At 42.3% G+C, this 15,197-nt stretch overlaps 3 protein-coding genes across 7 annotated transcripts in view; 1 reads left to right on the forward strand and 2 right to left on the reverse strand.

Annotated features, from left to right (window-relative positions):
* The window catches only part of bltp3b (bridge-like lipid transfer protein family member 3B), a 32,718-nt gene extending 28,732 nt beyond the window's left edge, over positions 1-3,986 (reverse strand). For 3 of the 4 annotated variants that reach the window (XM_051391658.1, XM_051391657.1, XM_051391656.1), the window contains exon 1: positions 3,544-3,985. In XM_051391658.1, coding sequence (XP_051247618.1) covers positions 3,544-3,587 — 44 coding nt within the window. In that variant the 5' untranslated portion in view covers positions 3,588-3,985. Of the gene's footprint in view, positions 1-3,543 lie in introns of all 4 variants that reach the window. The other variant, XM_051391659.1, reaches the window with a different exon arrangement.
* A 1,907-nt stretch (positions 3,987-5,893) lies between these two features.
* On the forward strand, positions 5,894-9,249 carry ckap4 (cytoskeleton associated protein 4). Its single transcript, XM_051392303.1, has 2 exons — positions 5,894-6,362; positions 7,650-9,249. Exons 1-2 carry the CDS (start codon positions 6,045-6,047, stop codon positions 8,859-8,861), a joined length of 1,530 nt encoding a protein of 509 aa, XP_051248263.1. The 5' UTR covers positions 5,894-6,044; the 3' UTR covers positions 8,862-9,249.
* An 838-nt stretch (positions 9,250-10,087) lies between these two features.
* On the reverse strand, positions 10,088-15,173 carry ikbip (IKBKB interacting protein). Of its 2 annotated transcripts, XM_051392305.1 has the most exons (4): positions 14,654-15,127; positions 14,445-14,562; positions 11,557-11,778; positions 10,088-11,183 (listed from the first exon to the last, which is right to left on the reverse strand). In XM_051392305.1, exons 1-4 carry the CDS (start codon positions 14,854-14,856, stop codon positions 10,617-10,619), a joined length of 1,110 nt encoding a protein of 369 aa, XP_051248265.1. In that variant the 5' UTR covers positions 14,857-15,127; the 3' UTR covers positions 10,088-10,616. The 2 variants fall into 2 exon arrangements, with proteins under 2 accessions (XP_051248265.1, XP_051248264.1); XM_051392304.1 differs by lacking the exons at positions 10,088-11,183; positions 11,557-11,778 and adding an exon at positions 11,925-13,600 and having other exon boundaries at positions 14,654-15,173.
* Positions 15,174-15,197: the final 24 nt, after the last annotated feature.

Here is a 15,197-nt window from a genome sequence, read left to right on the forward strand (position 1 = left end):
GACCCTGAAAAACAAGCAGCTAAATGGACTTTAATGGATTTACAACTGAGCTTTTTCTACTGTAACAAAGGTCAAAATGTCTCCTGTGAAAAAGGCCTCCCAGGTCATAAACTCTAGTGATAATCCATTCATTCTTAGAGGCCCTGTTCTGTGTACGTTTGTCTATCAACAGCTACGACTTATGCACATCAAGGAAATCTCCTTCTTCCGCTCAAATTTCTACATTCCCCTGTGACCGAGTATGTGGATAATGTTGTCTGCAATTTGCAGGACTGTGGTCTTGTGACATTAATGAGCAGCCATTTACTCTGTCAAATAAACTCTTGCACATCACTTTGGAGGGCTTTTAGGGAGGAAGGACTGATGGTTCCAGACGTGAAGGAGATAATTGCTAATGACCTGCAATATGGGATACTTCCATTTTGCAGTAAATTTGTGATAAGCCTATGAATGTAAATTCATTATTTGCTAAATCCGGCTTATAAAATGCGAAGATTTACTGTTTTTCTCTGCTTTATATCAAAACAAGACACCTAAAATGGTCAACCTGAGGTCTGTGAAATTGCCTTTAACCATTTTTTTGACATTTCTTAATGCACCTACTGATACTCTGTATCGGCCAATACGCAAAGTTTAAGTATCGAAAAGGAGAAAAATGGTATTGGGACATCTCTAGACTAAACAATCATTCAAGACCATAATCGACAGTTAGTTGCAGCCCTAAATGCCTTAATTTAATGTCAAAATAAGAATATAAAGAGTGGGTGTAACAAACTGTAAGTGGCTAATGAACCAGAGGAGAGGAAGTGTAGAGGAAAACAATTATGTAAAGCTGGAATATGGAAGGGAAGCGAGGAAGAAAGGACTGAGGAAAAGGAGGTAAGAGGGAAGAAAGTAGGACATTTCAAGTCTCCTTTTCTCTACGGAGCTCCATCTCACTGCCATTCATACAGTTTGATTCTCATTCTTTAACAGGAACACCTGTTTTTAAGCCCCAGTGTGAGAATATCTACCGGCTAAATGTTCCTGCTCTGCAGCTGAACCTGGACTTTCATCGCCTTGGGACAACAAGAGAAACTCCCTCTTCTGGGAAAACAAAGTAGATGGGATGGGACCAAGCATGTGTTATTGGGTTTAGGTATTTCTACATCCATCTATATATGTGTGTGCGTCTGTGTGTGTGTGTGTGTGTAACATGATCTCGCTCTGTCTGGCTGTGGGCCAGCGTCCTGTCGATAGTCTAAACCTGGCTGTAATGTAGACAAACACACACCTTGTCAGCTAGTCACCCCAAGGGGCCACATGAGTTCGACTTTCTGCGAAACCACTTCATCAATACGCTCTCACATCAGGGAAAACACGGAACAAATGCACGCCAACAACTCAGCCGTGTCGCTTAACATCAACAAACTCGTCCTTGCACATGAAATGTCACACACAATGCTTCTTCCAACAGTTCAAGTTGTACAAAAAGGCCCTCTCAACTAGTTTAATATGTCATGCACGCCTCAGTGCACTTGTCTTGGGCCAGGGGAGGAACAGCCATTGCGGACTTCTGAGTCAATGAACTGTAAAGATGTGGCGCTGCCTCACTTTAACAGGCTCGTCCTGGTCACGGACAGCATTGTACGGACGTGTGTGTGTCCGCTGCGACCGTTGAGCATAGAGGCTGAGCTGACATGTTGACACCCACAACACAACCTGTAGCTGTGTAAGCACACCTACAATGTGTATGAATAGTCGAGCAAGCAGTGTAAACTATTCCTGGCTGAAGCTGATGAAGCAGACTACCTCTAAGCCGCTCCTCGAGCTAAGTCACCCAAGCACGCGTAATAACCATAGTCTACACAGCGGAGTAAATACATAAGGTGATGCTGATTTGGCATTCTGACACCAGCGCTTTTTACCGTGGGAGATTGGCCCCCGACAGGTCAGAGGCGTCAGTCAGCTTCCGCCGCTCAGTGCCCGACCAATCGGGGCACGGGACTTAGAAAGATCAGATGACAAAGCCCAAAGACAGATGACATCACAAGTCGTTTGCTGTCAGTCTTGAAACTAATGCTGCTGAAGGCATGCACAGTCATCTGCAGAAACATCTTGCCTCCACACACACACACACACACAAACACACACACACACACACCACACACACACACACACAAGGAGTCACCACTTAAGAGTACTAGGACAATGAAGGACAATGCCACTCACGGGCTGTGTGTTGCCGACAATGCAGATCTTGGCTGTGGCATTGTGTACGAGCAGAGCAATCCTAAACACCATTAAAAAGGTATTAACCACTGAGGGACTAATTAATCACAATTCAGCCACCACAAAGACTTTTTCTCACCTTTAAGCGTCTCCTTTTCAAGAACACAAACCGGTCAACCTGCATACTGATGAGCCTTTTTTTTTTTAAAAGACTTAGTCATCTGTGCTCTGTATAATAAATGTGACAGCTGTCATTTCTTACACCCCATGTGAGCGCTGTCCAACCATCATTAGGATTCAATACACTTCTGAATGTGAATGTGCTCTGTTTTAGGTCATTAGCAGGTTAGTCTGTGGGAGGAAAACAGTGCTGCATGTTTCAAGATCTCCCCCTGGAACAAAACAAGGAAGTAGTCCATTGAAAGTCCCTTGAGGGACAGTGGAAAATAATAAATAATGGATGTAAAGCGGGTCGAGCTGAGAGCTGCCCATAACTACAAGACAATAAAAAGAAATAAATGCCGCTTTACAAAGCAAGTGGTAGCGCTGTTACACAGATCCTGAGCAAATATTATGTTAATGTACCTCTAGGCACACATAATGCTGTCAAATAAAGCTGATTTCCCTCTCTAATGTGCCGTGTTGTGTGCTGAGGGGTCCATGTGGACTGTGGTGTCTGACAGGGAGGCACAGTGGTGAAACGACCGGATAAACAGGGTTTAAAACCCGGGTAAACAAACCTGCACCCCGCTGAAATACCCCCTCCCCTTGCGCAAGCCTCCACATATCTATGTCAAATTAAAGTTATCTCAGTTTAATGATTTATATTTATATTTATATATGTGTGTGTTTATTAGCAACCACCTACTGTATGACACACTACCTTTAGGGGAAGGCTGAGATTGTGGTGTTAAACAATCTGACTCAACCACTAGACTGGTTCAACCTGTTAAAGCCAAAGAGTGGAGGGATAAGCCCTTCACTAGCGAGCTAAACTCCCCTCCTCCTCCTCCTCCTCCTCCTCTTCCTCTTCCTCTTCCCTCCCCGTGTTAGCAAGTTAGCCGACTAGCCACGTCTCAGGTCAGTGAGGAGGGTTACGTCAACTGAAAACGCCACTGACAGACAGACAGACAGACAGACAGACAGACAATTCACCAAAACACTAAAAAATAAAAACACTTTTCGTCTCGTTAAACTAACATTTAAATTAGTGACTAGCTAGCTAACGTGACAGTTGGATATCTCCACCGTCTCCTCCTCCTCCTCCTCCTCCTCCTCCTCCTACAACTACTCCCATGTCTGCTAACCCCGCCACCACCGACCGGTACCGACCTGGAGAGATGCTTCAGGATCTGTTTCTTGATGAGTCCGGCCATGGCCGCACCAAATCCGGTATCCGAGCCGGCCGGGTAGCTGGCTAGCTTTCTAGCTTACCCGCTAGCTTCTTCTTCCTCCTCCTCCTCCTCCTCCTCCTCTCCTCCCTTCGAGGTATAAACACACAGCTCAAATTCTCATCCCCGTGTCAAGTCTTCATGTTTTAACTGTTCCCGCTTCATCCTCCGAGAGACCGAGAGAGAGAGAGATAATGAGTGCGGGGACATTTTCAGACGTCCGACTGACAACCGGCCTCGGCGACGAAGCACATCGCCTTTGAGGCCATTTTTCTTGGCAGATTAAAACCGATATAAAGAGAAAAACAACCGGAGGAGCAGGTCGCTGCAATATCATACAGCGAACACCTGGACAGCACGTCGGAGGAACGGCGTCTGTTGTCACGGCGTCAGGGCGGAGCGTCAGGGTGCGTTCAGGGGAAGCTCGGAAACACTGGAGATGTTTGTGTTTGTGTTTTTGAGAGGAGATACTGGAATTGGTTTTTAATATTGGTTTACTCGCAGAAAAAGTTTTAGTTTCACGTTAAGGTATGGAAGATATTGTTAAAATGAGTTATTGTTTTTGTTTTTTTTGTCACAACACGGCTGGATTTGTAACTTACCTATTTTGAAAACTGCACCTTTAGTCAAACTTTTTGTGATGACCTTGACAAACTGACTTAATTTGGCTTTTTTAATTAAAAAAATTGGTGTTTGCATTAGTGAAATGAAATGTCTGTGGATGAAATAGATGTTATTATTAGCAAAGATATATTTACACTCCAGAAAATGTGCAAAACAAAAACCCAACTTTAAAGTCTTCACATCTTTCCTAAACTCATACCTGGATATACTGAAATACTGCACAACTTAATTGTATTCATCTGTTTGTACTCGAGCAAACAAGCTTTTTTTTCTTGTAAATAAAGTTTAACTTTCGCTTTTCTGTCTCCTTTGTTGATCTTAAACACAAAGTCGTTTACAATGTTAACTCTGCTATTAACCTGGTAATGATCTGCCTATTACAAGAAGATACTACAATGATTTAATATAAATAATTTGCAGTTGTTTTACATGTATTTATGGTTTAAGAATAATCGTTTGATATTGCATACATGTGTTTATGCTGCATTGTTTGAGATGGCTTCAGGGGGTTATTGTTAGCTCAAACTATATAAATTCTCTTTTAGTGACATCTAGCGTTTAAACCGAGGATGTAAACAAGCTTTGCTCCCTTTTCTTTCATCCTATGTTTAAAATGCAAAGTTAGAGAGAGTATTTATATTCATGGGTATTTTATTTTTGTAGATTTTCGTAGGTAGCCTACTGTGTTATAATTTGGCAAAATAGCAAAATTAAGCATAATAAGTGGACAAATAACTTTTTTTTTTAATAAACCTTTTTTTTAATAAACCAATAAGGACATTAAAAAGCGGCACGGAAACATTATTGAATATTATGACAAATAGTGATATAATAATGAGACCATTATAATCTAACAGAGGAAAACAAACAAACAAAATGCATGAATTAATTTAATTTACAATTTAAGGGCCGTAAACAAATATTGATTCACATTTTTTTTTTTAAAGAAGTAAAACTGAACTTCTTTTTTTTTGTGTGGAAACTGTGAGTTCAGTTGAAGTGTCTCTATGGAGAGATGTAACCAGGGGATTTAACAGCAGTATGCCACGTATGAAAGGAGGAGCGAGCTGGAGGGAAGAAACAGCCCCTCCCTGCAACAACTGCTCGACTCCGGTATAAACCGCTTGCAGAAAGTTTGCATCAGTGTCTAAGAAATTACAACATGCAGTTATGAGCGTGTATTATATAACGAGAAAGGTATAATAGAGGTTTGTCTAAGTCGGTAACACACAGATTAACATTTAGATGATAATTATGGACCGTTTGGTTCAACGTTTTGTCCAAAAGTGGTGCATCCTTTCATTTTCTCCACTTTAAGTTACTTAAAAATATAAATAAACCTGATGCTCATTTCGAAAGAGACATTGGAAAACTCACAGAAGTTGCATAAACCACCATAAAACCCTAAACCTTTTTAAGGAAACATCACTGCTCTGCTGTTGCATCAGAGAGATGCTTCTGCGCAAACATACCCAGAGATTTTAAAACAAATATAATGGCTGGTTTCTGATGTAAAAATAGAACACGATCACCGAAGTGTAAGAGTAGTAGAAATCATTTATTATTTCCTGCTGTTTTGTGTCATTAAACTGGACCCATACAAAGCCTGGAGTTGAACATGGGACAGCCCCCATCCGCATACCTCAATGCAAAAAAAGCCCCGTGGAAAGACACGACGCGCTCACTGATACGCTGCTGGTCCATGGGCCTGGACTGGGGACACTCTCCATCCACGACTGCAAAAACCAGCAGCACTCCCTCCCTCTCACATCACACATACACACACACATATAATCTCAGCGAGCTCCCACACTGAGGATGACTGCGAAAAACCGACAGAAGAACAGCTCGACTGAGAAGAGCGCCGCATCCAGCCAAGAGGATGCGTCCAAGAAAAGCCCGAAGAGCTCCAGTAACGGTGTGAGTGGTCCGGGACCTCAGGGGCCACGGTCAGGGAGCTGCCTCGGGCTTGTTGCGACTACAGTGTTTTATATTGCGTTACTAGGCGCTGCAGGGTTTGGTGCTTTTTATCTGCAGCAAGTGGTGGAGGAAATCCAGCAGACGAACGCCAGGCATGAGGAGAGCGCAAAGCAAAACGCAGAGCTGGGCAGGAAAATGGAGAGCGTCGTTCAACAGGTAGGAAGAAAGTATCAATGGGGGGGAAGAAGAAGGGTGAATTACACTAGCAGGAGTTCCCAAACTTTTTCACAACTTCCAGTGAAATCCAAACCATACATAGGGGATGCATATAGCCTAACTGTTTTTGTTGGAGATACCTCTGTGTACAATTACATAACCTAATGGGCCTATTTGTTGTACTGTATGTTCTGTTGGGGGTTGGGTACGTTATGGTCAACCACAGTGATGCATTTGGTGAACTTATTCTACTTTTTCATTGAGCAAAAGTCCTAATAAGTAGAAATAAAACTTTCAGACGTGGTGAAAATGAATAATATCTGCATTATTTTTCTATTTTTAATGCTTTCTTTTGTGTGAGAACAACAGATTAAGCTGCACAGAGCAGATAAGGATGAGCTCACATTGTCTCTAGCAAGTAAAACAAACACCCTGCCTTTGTTTAAATTGACACATAAGTGGTCATATCTGATCATCAATCTCTTTCTAAGGAACACAAATATTAAAGACTTACATTAACTGCTAATAAATGCCATTTATTTATTCTTTCCTCATACCTGTATTGGGTTTTACCTGAATGTGTAGTACACCGTGTATAACCAGTCTTCAGTTGTGTGACATAACTCTATTCATGCAAATGGTGCATACTGTGTGTGGTACTTTGGGTGGGAACTCACCTCTAAAATAGTATTTATATTATCAATACTGAGGGACAATGATTTATATATTACCTGTGCAATCTTTTAAGGAGTTTAAATATTGTTTATTACATATTTACTTTCAATAAAGCCATATTTCTCTATTTTTCACTGCATTAGTTCGCTTTTTAAATACAGAAAAAGTGAGTAAGTTGACGTTGAGTTCAGGTTCTTTTGTCACACTAATCTAAAAGAAAACAATTGTTCAGAATTGTTGAACTGGAACTGTCTAGTGAAAACAATGTATCTCCATATTGGGTCATTTTTAAACATTTAAGATAAACAATGAAATTTTCCTTCTATCTAATTTAAAATATATATGTAAAAACCCACTTTATCATCTGCCTCAAAGCTGAAAACAGGGCTGTGTTTCTTAGCTCCTCCTACAATCGTGTGCCACCAAATTGACAAAGAATCGGACCAATAAACAGAATCGATAATGGTATTTGTATCAATAAAACTTTGGAGATACATGGTTTTCACAGCTGTCATTGTATTGGTGTGCATTACAGTGTACATGTGTTCAATCATATTGTGTTAAAATGGATGAAAATGCCCTCTGATGTTAAATGTGTTCCTTGTTGCCTAGGTGGAGTCTCTGAGGAGTGTTGTGGACGGCCTAGAGTCTTCACTGGGCATCACACGGGTAGAGCTGGAGGGGGCCATCAGCCGGATGAAGAGGGGCGAGGTGGAGACGAGGAGGGTGGAGGAGGCCCTTCAGAAGCTCCAGAACGATCTACTCAGGGACCTTTCAGAGGGCATCAAAGAGGTGAAGGAAGCCCGAGAGAGGGACTTCTCTTCTCTGGAGAAGACTGTAGAGGAGCGTCTGGCTGAGGTGAGTCAGTCCATCAAAGCCAGCGTGGCGGAGTTCACCGAAGCCCAGGGCGAGTCGCAGAGCCAGCTGGCTGATCTCAAGGCCCGCCTGGGTGACATTGAAGACCCTGCGCTCATCAAACAGGAGCTCTCTGCCATTGTTGATACTGTAGCTGAAATCAAAACAGCCAAACTGGCTGCTGATTCCTCAGCCGAGTCACTCATGGGGCATATCAGTGCCGTGAGGTCAGAGCTCCAGACTCGTAACCAGGAAGTGGCATCACTCTCTCAGGAAATTGAAACAGTGAGATCAGTAGTGCAAGAGACTGTCGGGAGTCTGAGGCAGTCACTGTCTGCAACAGAGACCAGCGTCCAGGCTCTGACAGACAAAAGTGTGACACTGGAGAGCGACGTGGAGGAGGCGGTTGATGCTGTTCGTAATGTGGAAAAGCAGGTGATTGAAGCAGCTGCTCAGGTCAAGAAATCAGAAGAACTGGAAGCAAGAGTTAAAGCCTCAGAGGAGAGTGGAGATTTGCTGTCGGCATCAGTATCAGACATCACCACCAAAGTGGAGTCACTACTCACCAAATACGACACCCATGAAAGCACTCTAGTCGCACAGGGGCAGGCTGTGGAGAAAGTCAGAACTGGCTTGGCGGAGGAGATGGAGGCACTGAAAAGCAGTTTGGGGGAACTCCAGTCCAACATAGCTGCTCTGAGTGATGCCCAGACCCAGCTAACTTCAACAGACTCCAGCCTGGGTCAGCAGGTGAATGGCTTGGAGGAGAGGCTCACCGCTGTGGAGGGCAGTGACAGCGTGAAGCCAGAGCAGCTGGAGACCTTAAGAAGCATGCTAGATGGCCTGCAAGCCAAAGCAGCCAAGCTGGAAGGCCACGATCAGGCGATTGCTACTCTTCAGGAAGCTCTGCAGGAGACCACACGGACACTGGAGGGCTTATCCAAAGCCAGTGACGACGAGGAAAATTAGGGATTTTGAGTTAGCAATTTGACATCAGGAGACCAAAACATGGACAATAATGATTCCCAGTGGGTGACCATAACACTCCTTTCCTGTTTTCATGAAGAATTGTTTCCCAAACTTGATGGTTTATGTCACAATGTTGCACATTTTAGTAGATAAGTAGCCAATGTGAGGAAAACTGGTCAGGAGAGAGGGGGCAGAGGTGGACTGCTGATCTGTGAATTCAAATCCAAACTCTTTCTGCACTGTAGGTTTTTTTTTCTATTTTTTTGTTAGATTTTTAAATGCTGTTTTTTTGAAAACCAACAAAATGCAATAATAAGCTCTTTTTGAGCACTCATTTGTTTACTCATGTTGTTTTTTTTTTTACAAGAATAAAAACTCTTGACCTAAAGCTGTGAATAGTTATTTCTTTGTGTGAAGTTATGATTTATTGCTTTTTCTTTAGCTGCCTTTACTGTTACATCATGGGTTATACATTGATTTTATGGGTGGGTTTGAAATCTTACACTCATTGGTAGGCGTGATATACCCAAAGGGCTGCTAAAATCACCAAAATTTCAATTGCATAATTCATATTTTTCCTCAAGAATATCAGACAATTCTGAATTTACTGAATACACCTCTCACGTAAAGTTCAACTCATTAAGCAGCACAAAATTATATTGTGTCAAGACATACATGTAAAACCTTTTTCTCCTAAAGACTAAATACCACATGCTGAGCTCTTTAATCTGCACACAGCAGTGACAGCAACATGTAATTTCTCTTTGGATATTCAGGTTTGACTCTTTTCCAGGTGTTCTGCGGAAATGTGCTTCTTTGTTGAACGCCAGACGCTGCAGTTGTGAGGCCTCTTCACAAGTACACTTCAAGGAAATACTCTTATAACATAGTTTTGAAAACTAACTGGAATTTCAAGTCTCACCTTAACCAGTGAGGTAAAGGTGTAACATCATGTATATGCTTAAAAAGCAAAAAGCTGATTTACATGTACCCAAACTTGGGACTTGATGTGATGCCTAAAAATGATGTGGAGTTGGATGTCATGTTTTCTGTGACCTAGCTGTAAGATTTTCCTCTAAAACAAATTTGTTTTTAAATCAAAGACATGGGAGACTATGTGTAAGCTATAACCAAGTAACTGCAGTAGCTGTTACCCCCTTTTTCCAGTCTTCTGGCTGCAGCTTCAAATTTGTCATAAACGCATTAAAGTGGCGTCTGTAACGCTCTGCGAGAGAGAAATTATATATTTATTTCTTAAACTATTCCCTTCAGCCAATGTTTCATACCAAAAATGACCATATTAATGCAGAAATATTACATTTGTCTACATCTCCTCCACTTTTCCACACCCTTTTAAAAACACCACACATGAAAAAATCAAATAAAAACCCAAGATAATAAAGTAACTGTATGTGGAATCAGATCAAAATGTGGCATCGAAATCAGTTCATGATAGCAAATCAATAAACCAGTTAAATCTCAGCAAGGTAACAAAAGGAAACAATCATTGTCATGCAGCTTTTAGAAATGCTGACAAACCAGCTGTCAGGTTGTTTACATTCTTTACACTTCTTGAGGGTTACCAAGTTTGTGCTTTGAGGCTGTTTCAGACTTTCAGAGTTTGGTTAACAAAGTTTTATTTCATTTGTTTGTAAAAAGGTTTATTTCAAGCAGTAGTATGACAGTTGACCAGATGCAAGCCAAAAGATAAAACCTTGAGCTCCACTCGTCTGAGGGTTGTTGAAGCGTGTCTGCTCATGTTGGTCTGTGCACGTCTCCAATATCAGATATATCAGCTATTTCACTAACTTGTTTAGTCGTAACACTTAAATCTCCCTCTACTGCGGTGAGGTTAGCCAATGTCTGTCTAAGCTCAGCAATCTCCTGCTCTCTCTTTGTAAGATCCTCTGCCAGTCTTCCTATCCGCACAATCAGGTCTGACAGCTGAGGCTCAAAGGCACTAAAGTCCCTCTTAATGGCAGCGACTTTTGGTTTAAGGTCACCAGCGAAGGTCACTGTTCTTATCAGACGAGCTCTACCGCTCTCCAGCTCCCTCAAGCGCTCAAAGATCTGTTTGTCAGCGGTGGTGAGTTCAGGGATGCGTCTGCGGAGCTTCTCTATGGCCTGACTGTTGCGTTCGGACGCAGCACGGAGGTTTGTCACTCGGTCAATGCTGTTGGCCAGCACGTCCGCGATGCGTTTGACCATGCTGTGCTCGACCTGAGTGGTCTTGTCCTCCAGCTCCCCCACCTGAGTCAGCAGAGACTCCAGCTCAGACTGCAGGCCGCCCATCCTGCGCACGTCTGTCCTCACTGATGCCACCTACAGGGGGAATACAGAAGAACAGAGGATGAGAGGCAATTTGTTAAGCAGAAATGACACATTTGTTGGTTGTAGCATCTCAAATATGAGGATTTTAAGTTTTTCTGTGTCGTATGTGATAGCAACTAAATACCTTAATATTTTGGACTCCTGGTAGCACAAAATAAGACATTTAAAGAGGCCACCTTGTGGCTCAAAGAAAGATGAATCAGTAATGGAAATAACACTAGTTGCAGCCCTTTGTGCCTGTGGTTGAATATTGTTCCCTGCATCTGGACTCACAGGTGGCACTGCCATAGGAAAAAACCCTACACCTTCTCACTAGAAACAGTAAAATAGTTCCTATTGACAAAACAAAAACAATATGACATACCTTGTTGGAAAAGTCTTTTGTGATGGCTGAGGTGCGCTCTTCAATCTGCCCCACGGCGCCTCTCAGTGCGGTCAGGCTGCTCTGAAGCTGAACTCGTTTCTCAGTCAGCCCAGAGGCCCACTCCTTCAGCTGGCTCACGTCCTGCTCAAAACCCTCCAGCTGGGGCTGCAGAGCCCCCCGCTGACCCCCGAGACTCTCCAGCATCGGCTGGACGCTCTCGCACTGAAAAGGGACATACAGTACATGGATTGATAGAGACAACCGCTATATGTTTATGTGTGCTCAGAAGCAGTTATTCATTGAAAGACATTGTTTCAGGTTATTTACCTTTAAGCACACAATAGGATTAAATACGAGAACAAGGCTAATTTATAGAAATAAGACCTTATAAAAAAGGTGACTTTATTAAATAAGTTCAGTGATAGAAGGATGGTTATTCTTTCAACAGGTGAAATGTAACACTCATCAAAAACATTAACATTTATTATCCATCCACATCTTTCTGCTCAAAATATATAGTAACACTGACAGCTTTGGTAGCTTTGGGCTGCAATTTTCTTCATTGATTTGTCTAAGAAATCCTATTATCTTAACGCACAAGGTGATGAATTCAAAGTGCTTGTCTTTCTTTCTTTCTTTTAAATATACAATAAAATATTCAGCTTGAATAAGAAAGAAAAAAGCAAATGTGCAGAATTCAGAACTGGAACATTTTTGGTATTTTTTTATAGAAAAAGTACTTTTGAGAATCACCTTGATTAATCGACTGATTGTTTCAGCTCTAAGGTAGTTACATCTGGAAAGTTCATTGATACAGCTAGATATTGATATATAACTGTATCAGTGCAAATGGCTGGAGTCATGGGGAATGTTTTATAAAAAATATACAATGATACAAAGAAACTTAAATGTTAAACCTTAAACTCCACATGAAACAAACATTAAAATACATTCTTGGTTGTACTTGTGTAACACAGTGCATGTATCTAACTAACTTTTATGCAACGATAGTCACAATGTTCTGACGTTAAACTGAGGTACACATATTGAAAAATAATAGTATTGAACCTTTACAGCAAATAGTAAGACAGCGCCACTCCTTTTCTCTAGTTCACTCAAAACATTGACCTCACTCAGTGAAGTCATCATAAAGAGGTTGAGCTGTCTCATCCTGCTCATCTTTTTCCCACTCCTCCTCTTCCTCCTCCTCATCGTATATCCATCCCTCGTCCTCCAGAGTGTCGGAGACCTTTAGACTGTCCACCGTGTTTTCTCTCAGCACCATGGTGAGTTCACGGACCGCCTCTTTAACCACCGACAACTCGTTCTTCATCTTGAGGATGCTGTTTTGAGCCTGCAGGTTGTCCAGCTCCTGTCTCATGTCAAGGATTTCATTCAGTGCTTTCAGCATGCTGTCCTCGGTGCCAAACACCTGTAAGGTCACCTCTTCCAGCCGTTTCTCTGCCCCGCTCAGATCACCCCCGAGCTTCAGGATGGAGCGCACCGCCTCCTCTACCTGGGGCAAATGCTTTTCGCACTCCTGCGCCCGGGGAATGTGCTCCCGGAGCTGAGTGCTGAGCTCAGCCTTGCTCTTGCTCAGGCTGCTCATCTGCTCCTCCAGGTAGTGGATCTGCTTTGTGTTCCAGTCCAGCTGACCCTGCGCTCGTTTGGCGTCGTCTTCCTCTGCACGCTCCATGGCTCGGGCGTTCCTCTTCGTGCTGTCCTCGAGCTCCTCCAACCTCTCCGTCAGCGCCCGGGCCCTCCGCTCGGCCTCGTTCACCCGCTCCGTGGCTCCGGTGTGAGCTTCCCGTGACTCGGCCTTGAGGGCAGTGAGGTCAGAGGTGATGGCGGCCAGTCGCTCCTGCCACGTCTCTGTCACATTGAGGAAGTGGGCGTTGACCGTCTGCAGGTCACGGGAGGCGGAGTTCTCGTCGGCCTGCATCTCCATGACAGCGGCGTGGAGGGTGGAGATGTCCTGCTGCAGTCGTGTTGCCAAGGAGATGGTGGAGAGCACATCCTGTAGGTCATCCTCAGAGGCGGCAAGCTGCAGCCGCAACACAAAACAGGAGGGCTGTTTCTGTGGGAGCTCTACGGTCCTCAGTATTCATATATAACAGACACAAAGTGCATGCATACAGGAAGCATTGTACACAATATGAGTGAACTACAGAAGAGAGAAAGTCATGTTTTGTGCTCATAAATGTGAAAAGTAGAGATTTATTTATGCTCGGTTGAAAATTGTTTCTTAAGATTTCAAAGAACAAATAAAATGTAGCATGCTGAGGGTTTTATATAATGTTAGACAGCAGGTCATTACAGTAAAAGACCCCTTACAATAAAGCAATAAAGTCTGCATGCTGCATATGTTTAAGAGCTGTGAGAGGAGTTTTTCCTTCCCAGGTTGTTCCATTTAATGTTTGTATGGGGGGGGTGAAAAGGTCAAACTACACAGAATTTCACAAGAAAAGCAAAGATATAAGAAAAAACAGCAAAAATACAGTTTACAGGCTGGTTACCACATATCTTCTTCACTAAATCCAATAAAAATACTACTAAAATACTATTAAATCTACTTGTTATTCCAACTTTAGAGCTAAAAATAAAAACAAGCAAAGAATTATTACATTATCCCACAAACTTAAAGCATCATTTCATCCAAATTACACAAATAAAACTCATTTATTTTATCGTTTACCTCCTTAAATGGTATTTAACTACACAGATGGTTTGGATTTGACTTGCTTAGGTCTCTAAGAACTAAATGTGTGACTGTTAACAACTAACTAACAAATAACACAGCAGTTTATTTAACCTTCTGTAATTTGGGTGAATTTACCCTTTAAACTCCCATCACTGACGGCAGCTGTCCCACTATAAACCAAACGTACCTTTTTAGAAACCTTTAAGACTTCTTCCTCCATGTCGAACAGACTTGAAGTCCTTCCGTGTAAAAACTTGTACTTTTCTTCAATTTGGGAAAACCTCTCATTCTGCTGCAGCACCATCCTGAAACCCAGAAACACATAGACTCTTTAAGTGAGGAACCATTAGACAGACAACTCTTTAATAAAATGTAAATATATCAGGTTGAACTTACCAGCTCAGAGCCCCGCATGCTGCCAGCGATAATAAACACAGAATACTTTTAATGTCCAAACTCGGAGACGTTTTATTCGCTCCTGCGTTGTTTCCAGCTTCTGTCTTCACTTTTTGAGCTTCATCTTTCCCATTAGCAGCCGACGTTTCACTCTCATCACTTTGTTTTTGTGCCTTCTTCCTCTGCTTTAATTCAGTAGGCATTTTTTTTTTTTTTAAGCAAACTGGTTCGCTTTTTTACTGTGAAGGAATTCAACAGGCCTAACAGCAACAAAAAGTCCAACTAGCTATTCGTTGAGTTGCAGAGTAAAATAAAACACGTCTTTCACAGATAAATACATAATGTAGGACACTAAAGTAACATAAAAAAGTATAATTAAAGGCTAGGCTTTGCGTTTTATACCGCTATGCCGATCCTTTTGCTTTACCCAGTTCCTTGGAAAAATGACGCCTTCATGTGCTCCTCGTAAACACGAACACTTACAGCTGAACAGTTAAAAACACCAAAACAGTGACATAACAAACTGTTGGATGAATATTTTATC

This window comes from Dicentrarchus labrax, unplaced genomic scaffold (genome assembly GCF_905237075.1).
Source record: "Dicentrarchus labrax unplaced genomic scaffold, dlabrax2021, whole genome shotgun sequence".
Classification (NCBI taxonomy): Eukaryota; Metazoa; Chordata; class Actinopteri; family Moronidae; genus Dicentrarchus; species Dicentrarchus labrax.

Excerpts from the sequence above, each read along its gene's own strand:
- ckap4 (XM_051392303.1), top strand. The coding sequence starts at position 6,045 with ATGACTGCGAAAAACCGACAGAAGAACAGCTCGACTGAGAAGAGCGCC. Across the intron at positions 6,363-7,649 it reads TGGAGAGCGTCGTTCAACAG|GTGGAGTCTCTGAGGAGTGT; the intron begins GTAGGAAGAAAG and ends CTTGTTGCCTAG.
- ikbip (XM_051392304.1), bottom strand. The coding sequence starts at position 14,856 with ATGCCTACTGAATTAAAGCAGAGGAAGAAGGCACAAAAACAAAGTGAT. Across the intron at positions 14,563-14,653 it reads GCATGCGGGGCTCTGAGCTG|GATGGTGCTGCAGCAGAATG; the intron begins GTAAGTTCAACC and ends TCTGGGTTTCAG. Across the intron at positions 13,601-14,444 it reads TCTTAAAGGTTTCTAAAAAG|CTTGCCGCCTCTGAGGATGA; the intron begins GTACGTTTGGTT and ends TTGCGGCTGCAG.